Here is a 22042-nt window from a genome sequence, read left to right on the forward strand (position 1 = left end):
CCTCCCCCTCCTCCTCCTCCCCCTCCTCCCCCTCCTCCTCCTCCAGCTCCACATGCTGCGCGTGTGTGACAGGCCGGTGACAGCACGCAGCACGCACGAGCAGAGCAACGGCTGGAGGCTGACTTCCGGGTTGACGAGGTAAAGACGGTGAGAGAAGTTTTATTTATATTAAATCCTCCATTTTAATTCAAAAGTGAAGCAGCTTCTCTCCCCCACGACTTTTTAATTTATCTGTCACTCAAACTTTGTATTGACATAAATAGAAATGTGTTGTAAAACAACTTAACATCTGTGGAATTAAAGCGACATAAGTACATGAGTCCATTTTAACTGTATATTCAGTTTGTAAAAAAAAAAGAAAAAAGATCAAAGTCAAATTTAACCCGAAATATAAAAACTATCTCGCTGCGCCCTCTGTTGGATCAACCCTGGACATACAGCTATAAAATGATAATAGTGATTAAATGAAGCAATAAAAACACAATCTCGAAATTAAACGCCATTTTAAAAAACCAAACAGAGGTGAAGCCCAAACAGTGAATGTCTCAGTCCATTTACTTAACCTTCATCACATGTCACATCCATGATACAGAGACTTATCATTTTAAATTATTAAAACTTACCTCAAACTGTGTTTAGTTTATCTGATTGTTTATTTTTATTTATTTATTTGTATGGATAGAAGTACAACAAAATGTGCTTGTGCGAGAAATCCATACCTGATTTTAATCTGAGTTGTTTGGTAATGATTATTTCTATCCGCATTGATAGAAGTGCTTTATAAATAAAGTTGATTATTATCCCAGTATTTATACATTTATTGAGGCCCAAAACATTCAGCCAATGTTCAGCTGCATCTCTCGCCCCATTCTGGCCACAATGGATGTGATGAACCCAAATGAAGCCATTATGAGGTGTACAATAATTATGTAATGAAGTGTGTGTTATGCCATGAAACTAGATAATGTGATAAACAGCGCTGCCTGATTATGATGTGCTAATCATGTCAAGGTCACGCCTCCAAAAATAGAGATAGAGAAAAAGTGCCAGATCTACAGGAGCTCTTTTTTTACTTGCTGTTGTTTTTTTTAGGTGAATATAGGTCCAATTATCATAGGAAACAATGTCATGATATATTAAGTAAAGTTTAATTAAAACAGTTTGGAAAAGCAGGTTCTTCTGCCAATTGATAGCTTGAAATTGATCCTCACGTATTTTCTATTGTGTCATATGATGTGTTGCACTCCTGACTACTTGTATGTAGCAGTGAGGTCATTGTTACACCACAAGGTGTGGTCTGTTGACAAAACCTCACAATGCTGTTGTGTCTTTACAAAATAAGTGCAATGGAGTGGAATCCTTTAACCCGTACACCTCACAAGGACAGTGGATATCTTCCACTAACGTTTCCACCCAAAGTGCAACTGAATCCAAGTCATGCAGTTGTTTTAGGGTGTGACATAAACAATATCTCTATATTGAATTTAATACAGAAACGAATCACAATTTCTCAGTGTAACATTGTCTGTGCGTATGCAGGCATCTATTCTCTGATTAAAAACACTTTCCCTTGTCAAATTACCTTTTTCATTCACAATATTTAAAATATTTAACAGGTCTGAGTAAGAAAACTACAGGTGCTCTCCGCTCCATACACTCATGCTGGTGATCAAATATCTTCAGTTTTTTAACCCGAAACTGTGGAATAGTTTGCCACAAAAAATAAGATCTTCCACCTCCATTAATATCTAAAGACCCATCTCTTTTCTGAAGCCTCTTAATTGTCATCATGAATAAACATCTGACCACGCTTCATCTCTTATTTGTTCGTGTTTTTTGCAATCCTGCATGTGTTATGGTTTTATCCAGACATTCAGTGCTTTTATTAATTCATTTATCTTCTTTATATCTGTAATTCTGTTTGTTTGATTGTGTTTATTCATCAAATAATCCCATAATTTAATCTTTTTAAAAAGCTCTTGAGGGAGTGTTTATTTCTCTGTTAATAAATTGCAGAAAGCCCTTGTTTGAACTTGTCACATTAACAATGACTACATTCCAATCTGTGTCCTTGTGTGACTAAGTCAGCAGGAGCCATAACAAAGCCTTAAAAGTGGGTCACGAAAGTGGAATGCAGCTTCTATTAATGTTGTTAACCACACTCGTGCTTTCCCTGCTATGATTAGTCTGAATCATCACCATTACTGCTGTGAGAAATGTCTGGAGATAGATAAATAGAGGATTTAAACTTGGGGGGAGGGGAATGCCTGTTGGTCATGTGGCTAATAAGTTCTTGCAGTGACAGTATTTTATGACAGTTGCCATCATGCTTACACACATCCACAATTATATCCTAGTACAATACAACACACTCGACCAGCAGGAATACATGATTTTCTTGCTCAGAGACAATGTTTTGACCCTTGTCTATTGTTTTGGTTTGTTTTTCAGCAGCATTACACAAAAACCGCTGAACGCACTTCCACAAAACTTGGTTGAAGGAAGGGACATGAGTAAAGAAAGAACGTGTTTCTGGATAAAAGAGCAGATCCAGGTTTGATTTTTCAACACTGCATTTTTACATTTTCTCCAATTTCTCAGATAATGATTCAAGGATCTAACATATTTTTCATTGTATTTGTACAGAAGTCAATAATGTTGTCTACGGCTCCTCCACCCTGGTACACTGTGTACAGACAAATGCTCAATGCGTCTTGTCCTCCCCACCGCATTTAACCCGGTGTCCTCCCACAACCTTTGCCGTAGCGCGGGTAACCCACGTGGGGGCGCTCTTTCCACCATGACCCGTTTTTGTTGTAGGAGAGAAAAGTGACGCAGAGAAAAGGGGGCAGGCAGTGTGGCGGTGTATACAAGTCTGTGCTCTCATTCATGCACAGTGTACAGCAGTGTTCGCCGACACTCGGGCCGTGCCACGTCCTCGTCCAAACACGACGCTGTGCGCTCTCAGGCTGATAACACAAAGAGCCGGTGAGTAAAACAAATCGTTATCCTCTTCCTCTGCGGGTCTCAGGGCGGCTCCAGGAATCCCCGAGTGTCTCTGCAGTTTTTTTGGAAGTAGTCGTGCAAATATGGCTGCAGGGACAGTAGGTGGGGGGGACGTTGGCAAGTTCAAGAAATCCTGGTGGAAAGCTGTGTCTGCGTAGTTTCCGTCAGTGTCAGTGGGCTGCGCTCGCTGTGCGTAAAAGCTGCTCCCGTGTTTACATGACGCGCAGGATGTTTCCTCATCTTGACGCTGTGAGCTGTTGCCAGGAAGCTTTAAATATGTGGAAATACATTGATTGTACAAAGGTGTTGGTTTAAACACACATGCAAACATTGACCCTGGTTGTCATGTTGAAGGATCCAGGTATAGGTGTCATCCTCCACACGTCACGAATGTAGGTAAAAGTCCAAGTAAAGGTCATTCATTGACAACACGCTGGCAGATCTATCACAATACAAAAGCAACTCCAGCTATAAGAAGTATTACACTGTGCTGTGTGTGTATCTGATATGTGAGAGTAGTTAAATAAAAGAAGTGTATAAAGGTGTGTGTGTGTGTGAGTGAGTGCAGGTGTCACCTGTCAGTGAAGGTCAGTAAAAGCTGGTTGTCATGGTTTCCCTTCTGTTAGAGCCTAATTACAACATCAACGAAAACACCGTTGTTTACATGTAGTGTTATTTCTGATCAAATCAATAAAATAAAGCTTTATTGACACCGGGGGGGGGTTGCACACTTCCGACCTCATTTCACACCGACCACGTGGGCGGGACACTTCATGTAACAGCAGACACATTTAACCTACATGTGTGACGAGTGTGTGTTTCTCTATGTGGATGTTTCATGTTGGTTTTTATTGTGACGACCTGTGGATGGAAGTTTAATGATGTGGTGTTTTAAACTCTGAGTCATAGTGATACACAATAATGTGTGTGAGAGAGAGAGAGAGGGGGAGAGAGGGAGTGAGGGGAGGTGGTTTGGTTAATTAAAGTAACACAGCATATTGCGTCTGGTTTGAGGAAGAAAAAACACACACACACACACGCTTATTCTCCAGTGTCCAAAACAAACGCAGTGTTTTTGTATCGCTCCATTAGAGCCACAATGGGACGTACACGCAGCCATACGAGGATTACGTTTCTAGTTTTACCGGTATCCAAGCGGCGGAGCGCTGCGACCTTTCCCCTAGTTTCTGCAGCACAGGCCCGGATCATGTGATGCTGGGGGAAGGGACTGAAGCGCCGAGCTGTGGATGCTGCTGCTGCTGCTGCCTGACGACTGAAAGCGCAGAAAAGACGTGTCCTGCTTCCAGAGTGCTCTCATTGAATCAAATGAAAAAAGTAGACTTTGCAAAAAAAAAAACACACATACAAATAATTGCCTCTCAGGGGATAAATGGGAGTTTTCCAGGAGAAACGTTGCTGCAGCAGTGAAAATGCAATATCATGACGTGCTTAACCCCAACTTAACCGTGAGGACGTCATTTTCTTTCACGAGCAACTCGATTAAATCAATGTAGGACTTCCTCATGCGTTTTAGGTGATTGATTTATTCGTATGCTCACATTGTGGTTCCATATCCGACAGCATTTGAATGCAACACCAACGTGACAACCAATAGTTACATCATCCAGCTGGTGGTTTGTAATAATCCATCAAGGATAAGCCTGGTAATATTATTAATATTATTATATTAATTTCACAAGCTCGTTCACATGTCATCTAAAGTGGCACATGTGGATTTAACTCTTTTTACTTGAGAACAATAAATGATTGAAAGACCTGTGCAGTTCTGACCTGACAAGAAATACTGATAATATTAATGGCCATATTTATTGCCTAGTTCATTAAAGGCAGAGAATAGATGTGTAGTCTTAGTTCCTGGGTAAGATAAGGACCCACAGGACACACAAATAAAAGCCTCATACCCTTTGATCACCCTCTAGAGAGAGTATTTCTCTTAACTCTTTCATTACTAAAAGGTGAGGGTAGATTTTAGTATAAGGAATAGACACAGTTGTGCCGTCTCTGCTTCCTTAAAGTCAGTTCCCACGGGGCTTTCCTGTGTTTCGATACATGTGTTCCACTCTGACATCTGTGCCCCACACCATTATACTTTCATTTAATTTTAAATAGCACCTAAACATTGTTCAAACAAATGCAATTGCTCAAATGGAATGAGAACAACCCAGCACAAGCGACGATAGGGGGGGTCACAAAAGATCAATAATTAAACCAGGACTACTTGAGCCGTCTCATGTTTTTAACCTTAGTCACGGTTGGACATCATGACGCAGTTAAATCTGTGTAGATGTTTTGCAAATGATGTAGTATTTAAACCAAATTGTATGAATTTTAAATCAGTGGATGAATAAAGGCACCTTTGCTTCTTACTCTTGTGAAATGTAGAAGAACACATGACCCGCGAAGCTTTCAGACTCTAATAGAATTTGCAGAAGCATTATTTGACAGATATTTACAGTTCCGCGAACTATTCTTGAAATTAATCAAACATGAGGTTTTATTATGAAACCTAATGAAATAATACCATATACTGGAATTTCTTACTTCTCTTCACCAGGAAACTGCAAAGTGTGGTGAAACCACAACCCATCAAGCACTTTCATATAGAATAGAAGAATAGAAAGAAAGAATCAAATAAGATAACTAATCAACAATAGGAGAATTTGTTTTTATAACATTCTTTTTCACTTTTTCCTATGTATCGGAGTGAATTCTGTTAGAAGAATCATGATTGTATTTTTGCCACTGAAGGAACATATTTGCAGACTGAAACATTTCCATGGAATCATCAATAAGACTCATGAGCTAGAAAGACTGACTTTCCTACAGTGACTGACAGGGCCGGGTCTAGACAGGCATGTATAAGGGGGCAGCCACAAATCTTGAGGGGGCATTGTGCGAAACATGACATGAGAAACAACTTGATATATTTTATATTTGAGGGGGCAAGCAAGACATTAAGACATTAAGAAGTGGAGCGGAGGAGAGAAGCATGAGATAATAAAAAATATATGAAATTTAATATATTTTGGGGGATTTAGTTTGAGGGGGCACAACATTTATTTGAGGGGGCCAGGCCCCCTCTTGCCCCTGCCTAGACCCGGCCCTGGTGACTGAGATCACAAGCTGGACAAAATGGCTGATTGTTGGAAAAACGAATGATATTAGTTGCTTTTCTCATCTCATTATGATGAAACGATCAATGTGACCACACCTGTCGAACCAGTTCAGAGATGTTGAGATGATCTTCTTTGGCTCAATGCCCATTGAACAATGTTCACAATGTTCTCCCAGACGTTTGAGAGCTAAACACTAATATGTTGGTAGTTAATCACTATCACTTATGAATGTAGCAAGATACCATCAGTGTGATGTTTTTAATTATTTTTTGTGCTTCTCTTTGGTATCTGGTGTTACTGTTTTAGAAATACCCTTAAGCTTTGGTGCTGCCTCACATGATGGACTCACGCAGTTCACTGAGACATGGTCAAATGACTTAGCTGCAGTTAAAAGACTTCAGTCTCAAGGTCTCAGAAAGAAAAGAAAAAGTTTAAATTACAACACAAGAGCAATAGAGTCTTTTTAAAAAACAGTTTGTGAATAAGTATGTACTCATCCATTAAACTCTGCAATGACAAGAATCCTTTCCCACCCAGGGGCCATTACACTAGGATGAGTTTGAACCAATTAAAACCTGAAAATAAGGCAACCTAACGAGGTCTATTCATTACATGGAACTGCGAACAGGAACTTTCATTCAGTAGAAAATTATTTTGAGATTTTATTTGAATGTGTTGGTTGTACATTTGTTGTGATCTGATCGTTGTTGAGGTTAGTGTCGATGTTACTATCGTCTGCATGAACACAAAGTGAGAAAAGATAATCTCAACAAAACTTTAAATATTGGTCGATCAGTGTTTTTGAAAAGAACGCCCTTTAATCTTCCACTTCACTAACTTTATTATCTTGTACTTGTCTTTCTTTCAGTGACCCTGTGCAGCAGTCGTCACCATGGCTGAAGCTCACCAGGCGGTGGCCTTCCAGTTCACTGTCACCCCTGATGGCATCGACCTGCAGCTGTGCCACGAGGCTCTGCGCCAGATCTACCTCTCAGGCCTCCACTCCTGGAAGAAGAGGTTCATTCGCTTCAAGGTGCGAGGTTGTCTGACTCATGCAAGAAAAAAGTCCAGAGGTTTCTGTACAGTACCAGGAAACGTTTGTTAACCTTTCACCTACTTCCTCTTGCTGTTGGTTGGCTACTATAAGGGCAGCGTCTGGCGTTTTGGTTGCACTGAATATTAACGTTAATGTTTTTTGGTTAATAATTTGGCCTTTCGGACGAAGAGTGGAGATAGTATTAAATAATAGAAGAAGAAAAAGAAGTGGCTCGATTCTTGTAGTCTCGGCCTCTGCTGATATAAAGTTTGAACGACGAGGACATTAACTGTACTAGCTGCACTTGCAAAGTTAACTAGTAAATTTTCTCCATTCAAAAGGAAAGACTTTATTTTTAAAAGTTAGCACATACAAGAGCCACATTGAGAACATGCCCACAACACACACACCCGCCGTCTGCAAACCAGTCAATATCAAGCATAGGCAGACGCAGCCTCATAGTTAATGCCAACAGGACAAGTCTTAAATGCACCCCCAAAAGTACAATGTGAAACCAAAACTAACGAATCAAACACATGAACCTTTGGTCCAGACTTTCAGGTGTGAAAAAAACCCAGAGTCTTGTTTGCCAGGTTATATCCACTCGCTGACACCAGAAGGTCAAATGCTCTCATGCAAACAGTGAAGGAATCCCTCCTGCCTGTTCCTTGTGTCCCGGCCTTTAGCCTAGTTCTCTGTTACACACAGTCACACTGAGTGAAATCCAGGGACCTGTGAGCATTGTCACTCCTTCATCTTCTTGTTTAGATGTTGGTGATTAATGTAAAATTAAATTATATAATCAGCTACCGTATAAACCATATTCTAATCGGTTCTTTACCCTCCACAGAATGGGGTGATGACTGGTGTGTACCCGGGCAGCCCTGCTGGCTTCATGGTCGTGGTTGTGTCCTACATGTCCTACAATAAATACCAACAGCTGGATCCCTCTCTGGGGTTGATAGCCAAGCTGGGCCAACACATACCTATCAGGTAAGGTCACACACTGGCATCTTGACACCCTGTCCGTGCATGCAAAAGACTTAAAGTTTATAACAATCTAGAAGAGCTGTATTCGTGTCTGGACATATCGACCAGGCCTATTTGTTCACAGTTTAGTACAGTGGGAGAGAGTAAGTCCCTAAACGAATAAGGGGGGAAAATCCACATCATGAGAAATGCATAGCTGTGGCAGTGGAATGAGTTTTTACTGCATCAATGCAGTTGTGCACATGTCTCAGGTATTTACGAGGCAACCGGTCTTTCCATGAGCAGTAGTCCCAGGTGTAGTTACAGACTGAGGAGTGGTTGATTTGATTATTACCTCATCCTTGATCCTGATTAAATAAATCAGGATGAGTGTGTGTACATTGGTGCATATTGAATTTAATTCGACTATTAGACCTTGGTGGAGGTTGCACCATCATGGTCTCATTCCTAATTTACATTTTGTTGTATGTCCACCAGACGTTTGCTGACAAAGTTGAGCGTCAGTAAGCATCTCTCGTTTTTCCCCTCAAGTCAGGGATGGTTTGTTTTATGTTCCTCGTATTATTCTCTGAAAGCAATCAATCAAACTTTATTATATAGAGCCTTTTATGCAGGTTAGTGCCATTCAAAGACAATTAAAACATTTAATATGACGAAATATAAAGGAAAATAAGAAGAATGAAAATAATAAAATAGAATTAAACAGAAGTTGACATAAAAGAGGCATAGCAAGAACAAGTGAAAGTATTTTATAATGAGAGTAAATTATTAGAGAAATAAATACATCAAGAGGAGGGTGTCACGTTGTTAATATCTTCACCTCTAGGGGGGCGATACTTAAAAGTTGAACACTAGATTTATGCTTCCTGTCTGGGAAAAAAGGAAGTTCAAGGGCACTGGAATTAAAACCTGACATTTTTAGTAAAAATCTTCTCGTTAAAAATCTTCATAGTTTTACATTTGTACTCGACAGAAGAGAGAAAAGTCTCTTCTTATACTTTTGCTCAAGTCTTCAAGCTAACTTCAGATGTAGCAGTGGCAACTTTTCTCACTGCAAGTTTTCACATTTATATTGTCCAAGTGTTTGTGTTGTGTTGTTGTGGTGAACAATGTTTTACACTTAGAAGCTTGAAAATGAAACGAAGAAGAAGCCATGTCCCTTTATCCAGAAACATAAATATGAATTCAGGTTCCGGTTTTTTATAAGGTTCAGTTTTAGGTGTGAGGTGATAAGAAAATCATAATTTTTCTTTGTTAGTTTTGTAGTAATTTCAGACACACTTATTGTTCCACTGTGCAGTTGTATAAAACATGGTTGATTTGCTGCGTCTTTGTCCCAGTGTCACCTTCTTTGTTTCCCCTTCTTCGTCCACAGTCGGTACATGTCCACAGACAGCCAGAGGATAGTTGGAGGAGTACTGGTGGGCACGGGCCTGTGGGTCTCCATAATCATGATAATGAGGAATGTCCTGAAAAGCCTGTTGTCGTGGCATGGCTGGATGCACGCTCGCCACGGCTCTGTGTCCTTGTCCACCCGCCTGTGGATGGTAGGCCAATGAATGTCTTCCTCTGTTCAAGTCACTTCAGAGCAGATCAGGAAATATCACTTTTTTTTTGCTCCCACATCTTTACGACTCCAGGGGCTGATTGTAATTATTTAAGTAAATTGTTTGTTCAGGGTTTTAAAAAGTCTATAATAATCTGTATTTTAAGCTTAAGTAAATTGAAATATGATATACCAAATATTATAATGTAAAATGAAGTGTAACTATTTCTCAGACTCTGATATTCCTTCCTATCTGTCGTATTTGATGTGGCTCTTAAGTTTACTTCATTATACTTTTAAAAAGTCTTAAAAATTACTTGTTCCAAATGTGACATTGACACCTTTTTATGTGTTTTAATTGTTATACATTGATATAATCTTGTGCACTAGTTTCACTTGTTAATTGAATTTAATGTGAAGCCCACAATTCATTTCTGTAGGACATTGATTTACTTTTAGGTTTTAAAAGAATATTAAGGAACTGTTAAATTCGTATATAACGTGCTGCTGTATGCTTCTTTGGTCCTTTTTGTTAAACTACTTGTCATTAATTTGCACTTTGCCTCATAATCTGCTGGTTACCAAGTGAAACCTACTTTAAACCCCTTTGACCTCCCTCCCTCCCTCCCTCCCTCCCTCTCTCTCTCCTTTATCTGTTCTACTTGTCCAGTTATTAGTGAAGGTGTTCTCTGGCAGGAAGCCCATGCTCTATAGTTTCCAGAACTCGCTGCCAAGGCTACCTGTCCCCTCTGTCAAGGACACCTGCAGAAGGGTAATTTCCACCTGTCATGTCATTTCCTGTTTGAACAAGTTCCTCGTGCATTAAAGCCGTAAAGCATTTGAAGAAAACTGTCTTATCGTTCAAAGATTTTCTATAATATGATAATAATAATAAACTTTATTTGTATAGAACTTTTAATACATGAAATGAAGTGCTTTACATACAATATAGATCAAAATAAAAACATGTTTATAAAGATAAAAATGTAATTCTTATGCGATAACAAATTTAAAGTAACATAAGAACATAAAAGCATAAAAATGCATAAAAACAGATAAGAACGAAAGTGATAAAAATTATAAAAGCGCAGGAGTACAGGCAAGGGCAAGATCTAGTTAAAGGATGAAGTAAAGAGAAATGTTTTTTCTTTTAAAGACTTTTACTTAACTAGCTTCTCACTCTTTTGCGATTGGTCAGCTGCTTAGAGAGCGTGCAGGAAATGTCATACCCCGTATCCAGAGGCTTCCCAATCAGCTTGAACACCACAGTACCCACTGTAAGGATAGCGTGTGCACTGTCGTACCAGACGGACCTGTTACATGTGAGAAGTATTTTGATTCCGCAAACTTTTCCCTGGAACAAGGAACCTTTTCAGGATGTCCTTGTGCATCCATGGCAGGGTAAATCTTTTTACCCCCCCAGCCCCCTAAAAGTCTCTGGTCGGGGGGGAAGTGCTTTAGGAAACTTTTAGGGTGTGGCTTACAGTACTCAACACACCTGATTGGTTGAGTATTTTGTTTCGTCGATGCTTTAAGGAAAACAATCCAGGAATGCTAACAAGGTGTTTCAGACAGTGTTGTCTGCCAGAGAGAGAGACTTCCTTTGCTGCAGACCTTGACCTTTGTAGCTCTGCAGACACATGCATAAACACAGTAAATGACACACTAATTATGGGTTCAATAAACAAACCCGTGGCTTCAGTCTGTGTGACTTTATTTCCCTCTATGTTTACAGTACCTGGAGTCAGTGCGCCCACTGATGGATGATGAGCAGTATAATCGAATGAATGGCCTGGCTCAAGACTTTGAGAAGAACCTGGGACCCAGGCTGCAGTGGTACCTCAAACTCAAGTCGTGGTGGACCTCCAACTATGTGAGACAAAAAGACCCCCCCTACCCCCCCACCCCCACCCCACTTCCTCTCGCTTCCTCTCCCTTTCTTTCTTCCCAGCTCTTGTGTCTCAGTTTTGGACACGGTCCTGGGTCTCGACTCGGCTCCAAACTCTAATACTGACACCCTCTGTTTCCTTTCTCCACCCTCTCTCTGTGTGTAGGTCAGTGACTGGTGGGAAGAGTATATTTACCTCAGAGGCCGTGGACCCATCATGGTCAACAGCAACTATTATGCCATGGTAAGATGTCGCTTGTCTTTTGTTTGAAGATGAAGCATCTTCATGTAGATTGTGATTGATTCTCTGTCACTGTGTGTTTCGTGTTTTTCTGGGGACACCAGAGTAAATTCCCACATCTTTGGATATCTGAACTATTGTGTGTCTGTGACCCTTTTGCAGCACAGTCACCTGAACACAACTTTGAATCCATGGTTATATACAAAGGCCATTATCTCCTTTTTTAATTATGAACTGTTTGACCTCACTGTTGGTGATGTGTAGCAACATGAGCATTTCATCCTGAAACGCCAACATTTCCTAGGTTGTCTTTGTCCCACCCTTCCACCAGGTCTCAGGGAAATCCATGATGTAGTTTGTGTTTTAATCCTGCTGACAAATAAACAAACCAACAGACAGGGGCGGAAACATCACCCCTTGTGTAGGGCATTCACAAGTCCTATTGATCAGGTCTCACGCCCATGTCCTCTTTAGGACAGTTGTACCATTTTGTTTGATTTGATTATTGATTTAATGCTATGATTCCTTTCCTCCAGGACTTCCTGTACGTGTTCCCCACCTCCATCCAGGCTGCCCGGGCAGGTAACGCAATCCACGCTATCATGCTCTACAGGAGGAAACTGGACAGAGCCCAGATCAAACCTGTGAGTACAGAGCTTATCGCTGTCGTCTTTCTCTTCTTTAATGATTTTTGTTAATCTATAAACATTGTTCGAGCTGTGATAAAGTGCACGTTTGACCGTATCAAACCTCAGGTAAATGTTTAACTCATTTTTATTTTCTATTGATTGATAGTTGTGTTTGTCTTTAAAGTTTACAATGACAGCTGCTTATCTTTCACAACCTTTTCTTGCGCGCTTGAAGTTCTCTAGCATTTCCCCTGTGATGATGTAGACTGTTGACATTGTCCACAGCAGCAGAAAGTTCAGCCGTGAACTCACGAGTGTTTTCTGTGTGAAGCTTGATGAGTAACACCTGATGAATACTGCTGATTTTTACTGACACCCAGTAGGATCATCGTTTCTCCTGCACCTCTGTCAGTCCTTCTCCTTTATGACTCTGCATGATGCTTCAGTGCAAATTTGTTTTCTTTTTTTTTTTTTACCTTTCCACACACTCTACAACATGTTGCATAAACACACATACCTATCTCTTGATTATATGCATATATACAAACAACAATGCATGAGCTTGCTCTGTTGCACACTTACATTGGACTGTCTCTGTTACTGTTTTGTCCCTTTCGCTGTGTCGGACACTGCGTTAGATATACTTGCTGGCGAACAAGGTTCCTCTGTGTTCGGCTCAGTGGGAGCGGATGTTTAACACCACCCGCATCCCTGGTTTGGAGACAGGTAAGAGGAGGGCACATCTTCGTCGTGCCCTCTGACCCCACCCCACCCACCTTGTGACCCTAGACACTGCCATGGCAACATCCATTGGAAACCCTGACTCCACTCATTCTCTACAGCACAGCCCAGAAACAGTCCTGCATCTTATTCTCTTTCATCGATAGAAATATTCAGATTGGTTTCATCAGGTCTAGGGTTGGGTATCGTAGCATCGACACCGGTGCTAAATCGATAGAAGAAATACTTTTTCCACAAAACGATGGCAGATGATAAGAATTGCTTTTTATTTCTAAGGCTACTTGGAAGTTGAGATGGAAGTGAATGTGGTCACCGTTAACAGTTTAAAGTATACTAAATAAATACATGTTAAACTCTTGGTAACACCTAACCCAACTATATGCTATTCTTCAGTGTCAGAAATATTTCATGTGAAATACACTTTGTAATGTTAACTAGGCACGTGGAGTGATTTTTATGTTGCCTGTAAGCAGGGCAACTATTTCATTACAAAGACACAGAAATCTGCTTTGTGATTCGGTCCGGTAGGTTGATTGGCACCGGATTTTCGTACCCAATCCTAATCAGGACAAAATCCTCCTGAAAGTTATCATTCAAATTCTACGGTGACGTCAGGGTTTTGCTGTTGGCATTGAGCTGGCAGACCACTGGTTTCTGGACCATTTCTCCTTTCCCAGCAGCTTTCTTTGGTCTCTCCTGCTCCCTCAGACTTGCTTCTCAGACCAACCCTCATCGCTTCCCCTCCACTTCATCCATGCTCCTCCATGTGTGTCTTCTGCTGCTCTCTTGGGATTTTTTTTAGTGAATTAGTTTGTCATCTTTGTGTTTGACTCTCCCCTTTTGCTTTTCAGCTCATGCTCCTACACACTATTCCCATGTGCTCAGCCCAATACGAGCGTATGTTCAACACCAGTCGTGTGCCAGGTGTAGACACAGGTAGAGTCTTTAGCAAACGCTGCCTCTTCCACTTACTCCTACTCCTACAGAATGTCCTACTTCTGCTTCGGACATATTGTTTGTCTGTTTGATAATTGGACATGATGTAACTAATAATGCATGTGTTCTGGTCTATGCACATGTTTTAAACTAATTTGCATGTGACTGAATTCTAGTGTTTGAGTTTGATACAGCGATAGCATTTAGGTAAGAACTGGGAATGTCAAAGAGTACTCGGCTATGGCTTGTATTCATTCGCCATCAGAGTAATATTTGTGCGCGAGTTACATATTGAAATACAACAATCACCTTTACTTCTGGGTGATGCTCATTGGAAGCTTCTATCTGAGTTTGCAGATGAAGAAAAACAATATGGAAAGGATTTCTAATTTATGATGTAACATATCTTCTATAACCAAGACGAGGACCTGTTTGACATTAAAGCCCCATGACACAACGCATACATAACTGAGGCACTGTACTATAAAGCAAGTTCAACACCCCCAGGATATCTTTTCTTATCTGGCTTCACTGAGCCTAACGTCCTAGATAACCTGCACTACGAGGCTGGTTATCAACGTGCTCTGTTAACCCTCTGGTTACAAGTACATTTTCGTGGAAGAGGCGGAGACTTAAATCAGCAGCAACGTTGTCAGAGCTATGAACAAAGAATTTCACTTGATGTGAGAGGAAACGCTGATGCCTGCTGGGAAATGTGGTTAGAGCGACATTCAAAAATAAGATTTAAAAAGGTGAAAAGTAAACAACATATCTAGAACGTTAAAAAGATGAAGCACTTTCTAATATTTTTTTATTTTTAAAGTAAGATTAAGGATATACTAAACACGAGCAGAGGAATTTTAATATGTCTCTTTGAGTATTTTAGTCTTTTTGTCTGATCAAGAACCTGTTCCTATGACCCTGAAAAAAACATGTTTCCGACTGTTACTGCTGCCAAGCAGAGAGGAGAAGTAGTCTATTGTGAACTATTTAAAATGGAAATTGGGAAACATGAGTTTAAGTATGAATACTCATAATAGATTCACATAGTCTCTCACATGAAACACGTGGAGAATGCCTTTTTTCCTGTGATCTGATTGGTTTAGTAGTTGAGGTCTTGACAGGTTTTGATCGGTTATCTCAAACTTAACCTGCTCTAAAGCAGCATCAGTTACCATGGTGATTTATCTTGGTTAAACCAGCTTTGTAGGAATGAAAAACCAGGGATGAACCTGACATCCTGCTTAGTAGCCCAGGCTGAGAGCAGAGGTGAACAGTGACAGTGATTCAGTCACTCTTCAGTTACTCATTGTTATTAGTTTGCAGTACAGAATTGAATAACATTCAAATGTTCTGACATGAGTTTGAATTGACCCACCAGGTTGTACTAGTTTGCATTCGCAGGTTTTGAAAGATGGAAGTTGGTAATGCATAAGTGGAGTTTTTTTCATATTGACATTGTCTGGAGGTGAGGAAGAACAGTGGGCTAAGCATGACCTGGATACGAGGTTGTTTTTCTTGGGTTTGTTCTTAGTGCAAGCATCCCTTCCTTCATGCTGCCTCTAGCGAGGTAATACTTGTTTGAACAATTATGAGCATCAACAAAACAAATGCCACACGTATAAACCAGAGATGCAAACATTTTTTTTTTTGAATTGATTTTGCTTGGTTGTGCATAGAGCTGTTCAAACAAACATTGCCTCGATTCATTGTGTCCCGAACCACCTCTTCTCCTGAATGACTTTTCCTTTTCATTTCACCTCCTGCACCTCCCATTTCAAGCTGTTTTTTTAAACCAAATAGTCATTTCCCATCATGTAGTTTCACTTCTGAATTGAATTGTGATTTTTGCCCTTCAAATGATTGCAACAAGAAAAGAAGCCTGCCCAAAAATAAGTATTTTTTTGCCCTCAACACATTTTCGATCACAATATTTTACAAGAGAGAATTCAAATATGAACGTCACAGAATTATACCTGTTATAATTCTGTGATGTTCATATTTGAGCTGTCACCTTATGGCTCACTTTCCCCCATAATAATATTAGCAGCCAAAACATTTAAGCCACGTTCCATTAGAAATGATCAGCTACACCAAAATACAGGAACATGTACAAACACAGAAATCTACTCTCCCTGATGACACCCTCCAGTCATCTTTCTATATTTGACTTCTCCATTTTTATTGCCCCTTCCCTGACCTGTGTTCCGTCTCTCCCAGACATCCTCCAGCACACGAACGAGAGCAAACACATAGCTGTGTACCACAAGGGCCGTTTCTACAAAGTGTGGATGTTTTATGATGGGCGGCTGCTGTTGCCACGGGAGATCGAGCAGCAGATGGAGAGGATCTTGGCAGACAGCTCCGAGCCCCAGGCGGGAGAGGAGAGACTAGCTGCACTTACTGCAGGGGACAGGTGGGTGGTGAAAGGGAGTGAGCTGCGGCCACATAATTTGCATTAACATTGCCGTGACATGACAGGAAGTGGAGATATACTTTGCATAGATGGACATCTTTTGCTGTGATATTTGACAGTTAATTCATTCGGTTACTTTGCATCCTGCTAAACAGTCATGCAGCGATAGTGTACTGAGTGTATACTGTTATCTGTGTATGACCATCGCAAGCAGGACTGACTAATGCAGTACAACTGTATTTGGGCAGTTACATTGTGTCAATATATGACACAATGTAAATTGATTGTAATTGTAATATAATTTTAATGTTCTCAGTGGCACATACAGAAATTAAGATAATGAACAAACTGAAACCTCACATCTGCCTAATGCAACAGTAAAATACAAGTTATGCAAATTTCCAATTTCAATATCCCCTGCACTGACACTTTCGGTTGTGTCTAGAAGTCACTCATCTTCTCTTCTTTAATATTTTACAGGACCCCTTGGGCAAAAGCCCGCGAGGCCTTCTTCAGTCGTGGTAAGAACAAGCAGTCTCTAGACGCCATTGAAAAGGCCGCCTTCTTTGTAACCCTCGATGAAACCGAGCAGCGCTACGACTCAGACAATCCCGTCAAGTCTCTGGACCGTTACGCCAAATCCCTGCTGCATGGAAACTGCTACGACAGGTGGGACAGATGAACCTGAGGAATGTTGGGAACTGTGTGTGTGCAAAGGTTTATTGATAAATATAATTAAATGTGTGTTAATTGTTTTCATTCAGGTGGTTTGACAAATCCTTTAACCTGATCGTTTTCAAGAATGGCACCATGGGGCTGAACGCAGAGCACTCCTGGGCTGATGCTCCAATCATTGGTCATCTGTGGGAGGTACGTCAGCGTCGTTTAAACCAGCTTCAATCAGTTCTGTGACTTTTTGCCTGACAGCAACTTTTGAGGAACGGCAACAGTGATGAAGATTTAACTTAACTAAATGTAACTTTAAGCCTTAAAGACAGAAAATAGATGTTCATAATTTTCTTGTCTTATTAAAAAATTTGACTGTTTTTGCAGCACGTTCTCTCCATGGACCCTCTGAAGCTGGGATACTCTGACACTGGTCACTGCAAAGGGGAGCCCCACCCCAACCTGCCAGGTCCTCAGAGGCTGCAGTGGGACATCACTGCTGAAGTAAGACTGTTAAAGCCTCATGATGTCAAACTGCAAGTCTGCATAAGATATTCACAAGCCTAGGCTTCCCCCTGCTGGTAGCGTGAACTATGTGCACCAGTGTTAGTTTTTCATTATTTAATTTGATGTAAAAGATTTATAGATGCACGTTTGGCTAATGTGTAATTTCATATTTAAAAAGTGGAATCAACATGAGTCGTGTCAGTATGAGCAGTTACACAGTCAATAGCTTTCTTTATAACAACACTGTGTTATCAGTTCATCTAACAGACGACTCTGTGACTTCCTCTAGTGCCAGGACACCATCCAGAGCTCTCTGACGTTAGCCCAGACTCTGGCGGATGACGTGGACTGTCACATTATCCCCTTCGCTGACTTTGGCAAGGGTCTGATCAAGAAGTGCCGCACAAGTCCTGACGCCTTTATCCAGATCGCCCTGCAGCTCGCCCACTACAGGGTGAGGACACTCATCCCACTGGGGTCTCAAAGCGTGACTCTGTCTGAGCACTTGTGTATTTATTCATATGACATTTAGTGATATTTACTTTTATTTGGGGGTGTATTAAATAAACCAATTGTTGAAGTGGTTTACCTTTTTTTTTTTTACTCTGTGCTGTTACAATGGTTTAGAGAAACAATTGATTTTGAATGCAGGCATATTGTCCCACAGAAAAATACAGTTGTCAACATGTAAGCATAGAGAAGTTCTATAATTCAGGGTTTTTAACATTCAAAGATAAAACAGGGACGAAGCTTAATGCAGAAACACTGTTTTGAAATTCCAGCAGAGGGCGATCACATCATGGCTGAACAACACAAGACAGAAGATGCTCAAATCCTGACAGTGAATGATAAAATGAAAACATTGTTCAGCTTCGGTTTGACGCTGAAACTTTCTGTTTAGCTTCGCAATTTATTCAAAATTAAATAAAACACAGCACAAGTTCATGAATGTTAGTGTAGTAATTGAACAATTTCAGATGCTAACGGCAGTTTGAGTGTGGAAGTCTGTGTCATTGTGCTCCTCTTGGTCAAGTAATCTCCCGTGGTGTCTCTTTTTTATCCCGACCCATGAACTCTGCAGGACAAAGGGAAGTTCTGCCTGACGTACGAAGCCTCCATGACGCGATTGTTCCGTGAGGGCCGTACAGAAACTGTGCGCTCCTGTACGATGGAAACCTGTGCCTTTGTTCAAGCCATGATTAAAGACGAGACAGTAAGTCCACACATCTCACATCAGGTTACTGTGCTGCCTTCAGTCGTTGATTAGAACAACGGTGCCATGCTCTTCGGTTGTTCACCATCTAATTCTTTTCCTGTCTGTTAAGAGAGAAGAACGCCTTAACTTGCTCAAGCTGGCAGCAGAGAAGCACCAAAACATGTACCGCCTGGCTATGACAGGACAGGGCATCGATCGCCACCTTTTCTGTCTCTACGTGGTGTCGAAATACTTGGGAGAAGACTCGGCTTTCCTCAAAGGGGTATGAACTGCTGCTGCGCATGATTCTGAGATTTCTGCTCCGAAAGCTGCGACAATGACACTTGTAGATTTACCCCATTAATGACATACTGTCCATTTGACCTGAGTGGGTCTTGGTGGCTTTTGTCCAACCCAGGTCAAGGCTAAGGAGGCGTTTTTAATGACTAGTGTTTATTTGACTAATTATTAAGGGAATATATTGGAAAGGGGTATTTTTAAAGATTTCAAAAACCCACCTTTAAAACCCGAGATTACTCGTGAATTAAAATATCCCACTTTAATGTTCAGGTCCTGTCTGAGCCGTGGAGGCTGTCCACCAGTCAGACTCCTCTGCAGCAGGTCGACCTGTTCGACCTGGTCAGACACCCGGAGTACGTGTCGTCCGGTGGTGGATTCGGTCCGGTGAGTTCTCATCAGTTTTGACAGGAACTTTTAAAGACATAGTGGAAAAACACAGTTTCTATCTGGACTGCAGAAATAAAGCATCTGCAACACATGCACATGTCAGAAATACGTTTATTTGCAAAGAAACATTGAAGTTGTTCTCACCTCCTTTTCCTCTCGTGTCCATAAGGTGGCTGACGATGGTTACGGTGTCTCCTACATCATTGTTGGTGAGAACCTCATCAACTTCCACATCTCCAGCAAACGCTCAAGCCCTGAAACTGTAAGTTCACCTGTTCCACCCAAGCTCAGATCTCTGTTCATTATTCTTTGTATTTCATTTCACATAAAAACCTTTTGTCAATCTTCTTTCCTCCTCATCTTTAGGACTCGCACCGCTTTGGCGGCAACATCAAACGAGCCATGTTGGAAATCCTGGATCTCTTTCAGCTCGACAAGAAAACCAAGTGATCCTCACTCCACATAGGAACGTTGTTCTTAGCAAAACATATTCTTCTGCATACTTGTACAGAATCAAATGTTGGATTTGGGATTATTTTAAAGCTATAAGTGATGTTACACAAGCGAGGATGATTGAAAACATTACTGTCAATATTTGTGATGCTTTTATGTGTAATGTATATACAGGCGGGGTGAGACTCACTGGGGTAAAGTACGGGTTGTGCACAGTTGTAATTTACAGAACTGTTAACACTCATACCTAACATAGATTAATATGACTTGTGTAAAAAGGGCTGAAAGGGAGAAGAATATTAGTCAATCTAAACTGAGATTACGTAAGAGACAGTTGCATCATCCCATATTTAAATTCCAGATTAACCTGAGAGATGCAATATTTTTATCTTTTTTTCGTCCCCATTTCAAAAAAAATCCTATCAGTTCTTAATTTGAGTTTTTAAATTTCTTCTTGCTCCTCGATCGAAGCACCCGAGTCGTACGTAATTGGCCAAACAGCAAACCTGATGTAAAGTTTAACAGATTTGCATGTTGTGTTGTGTCCACCAGTTTTACACGGCTTTGTTTAGACACTGAGGCCCGGAGCAGTTGTGTCCCATCAACTGAAGGGAAACTACAGATGTATATTTACAAGAATTATAAATATTCCGCATTGATCTGATACAGACGACAGAGAGCTGCTCACGGTGTCCGACCAACGGCTCTGCATTGCCTCCCCGGCTCCGGTGCACAGGTTGTTCCTTTTAACTGCTATATGGTTTAATGACGTAGCGACAAAGGCAGATTGTGTTTGTGCGTGTGGGGTTTTTTGTTGTTGTTGTTTTCATACTCAGGTTTTACTTACTCGGCCTAGTATTGTACGGTGCTGGCTGCGGCGTTGGAAGATTGGTGCTTACGCTGGCGTGTAGGAGAAGTTGAGATGCAGTAGGAAACCGTCTGACCTTGGCGACGCAGTGGGTAGAATAACTTTTTCTTGCTGTTAAAGTGTGTGTGCGAGTGTGTGACCGGGGTGAATGTGATGTCGCCCTTCAAATCAAAAAGTGGAAAAACTACTTGAAACACTGTCGTGCACTTAGAGACGGGCTGTTTAGCTCAAACTAACAAATTCTCATCCACCTACCTAGAAGCCTTTTGTCAGATCAATATAGAATAAATACAATTTTATCAGCAAAGTTAACGGAGCTGTCTTTGCAGTACGGTGGTGTCACAGGTGAAGTTCAGAACTGCTTAGTGGGTTGATGCATCTCTTCATAGGAAATCACTGTCTCTCTTGCTCCTTATGAAGAGGAGAGGCTGTCATGTAGGAATACATTTTGTTTTGTTCTGTGTATGTTGTCAGGTTCATCACATTATTTATTTTCCACGTTTTAACTTCTCTGTTCACACGACAAACTGTTTGGAGATGTGTATTCACCAGCTGAATGTGGAGCTTTGCTGATGGTTTTTGGGGGTTTTTTGACATCACACTTGAGTTATCGCTGACTTGTTGTAGTTGTATGACTTTTTATCTCGGTAAGTGTCATGTTTTTCGCTGCATGGTTTTTGAAGATGAAGCTGTATATGTTTGCCTTTTATTTTAAAGATGAAAAAAAAAAAAAAAAAAAAAGGACGTGCAGCTGATACACCAAAACAAGTTTCAACAATAAAGTGAATGTCAGACAGCTGCGTCATCTCTCACTTACGATCTGATCTGTTTAAACTTCTTAACTTTCCCAAATGACAGATGAGCAGAGGGAAAACTAAAATGCTGATAATGAAAAACTAAAAAGGGTTTTAAAAGCTTATGACCATTTCAAAAAAATATATAAAATAATTACAAGTTAAAAATGTTTTGATATAAACATAATTCATTTTGAATAGATAATAAAATATATCATAAAGAATAGAGGCGATAAAGTAAGTGAGTGAATTAAAATAATACGATTTGAGTCAGTCAGATGAACCAAAAGGTTTCTTAATGTTAAA

The 22042-nt window shown here is 40.6% G+C and overlaps 1 protein-coding gene across 8 annotated transcripts; it reads left to right on the forward strand.

Moving 5' to 3' along the window:
• The first annotated feature begins 14 nt into the window (after nt 1-14).
• Nucleotides 15-21738, forward strand: cpt1ab (carnitine palmitoyltransferase 1Ab (liver)). Of its 8 annotated transcripts, none has more exons than XM_069528924.1 (20): nt 15-147; nt 2452-2554; nt 7012-7176; nt 8030-8172; nt 9545-9716; nt 10386-10487; nt 11451-11588; nt 11770-11847; nt 12381-12488; nt 13112-13199; nt 16371-16566; nt 17047-17235; nt 17331-17436; nt 17620-17736; nt 18029-18193; nt 18821-18952; nt 19065-19217; nt 19505-19618; nt 19791-19883; nt 19988-21738. In XM_069528924.1, the coding sequence occupies exons 3-20, from the start codon at nt 7036-7038 to the stop codon at nt 20069-20071; spliced, it is 2319 nt and encodes a 772-aa protein (XP_069385025.1). In that variant the 5' UTR covers nt 15-147; nt 2452-2554; nt 7012-7035; the 3' UTR covers nt 20072-21738. The 8 variants fall into 8 exon arrangements, with proteins under 8 accessions (XP_069385025.1, XP_069385028.1, XP_069385027.1 ...); XM_069528927.1 differs by lacking the exon at nt 13112-13199 and adding an exon at nt 14066-14150; XM_069528926.1 differs by having other exon boundaries at nt 59-138.
• Nucleotides 21739-22042: the final 304 nt, after the last annotated feature.

This window comes from Paralichthys olivaceus, chromosome 7 (genome assembly GCF_024713975.1).
Source record: "Paralichthys olivaceus isolate ysfri-2021 chromosome 7, ASM2471397v2, whole genome shotgun sequence".
In the NCBI taxonomy this organism is placed as follows: domain Eukaryota; kingdom Metazoa; phylum Chordata; class Actinopteri; order Pleuronectiformes; family Paralichthyidae; genus Paralichthys; species Paralichthys olivaceus.

Bases quoted from the DNA above. Each gene is read 5' to 3' on its own strand.
- cpt1ab (XM_069528924.1), top strand. From the start codon at position 7,036: ATGGCTGAAGCTCACCAGGCGGTGGCCTTCCAGTTCACTGTCACCCCT. The intron at 17,737-18,028 runs GTAAGACTGTTA...GACTTCCTCTAG, and splicing joins AGTGGGACATCACTGCTGAA to TGCCAGGACACCATCCAGAG. The intron at 18,953-19,064 runs GTAAGTCCACAC...CTGTCTGTTAAG, and splicing joins CCATGATTAAAGACGAGACA to AGAGAAGAACGCCTTAACTT.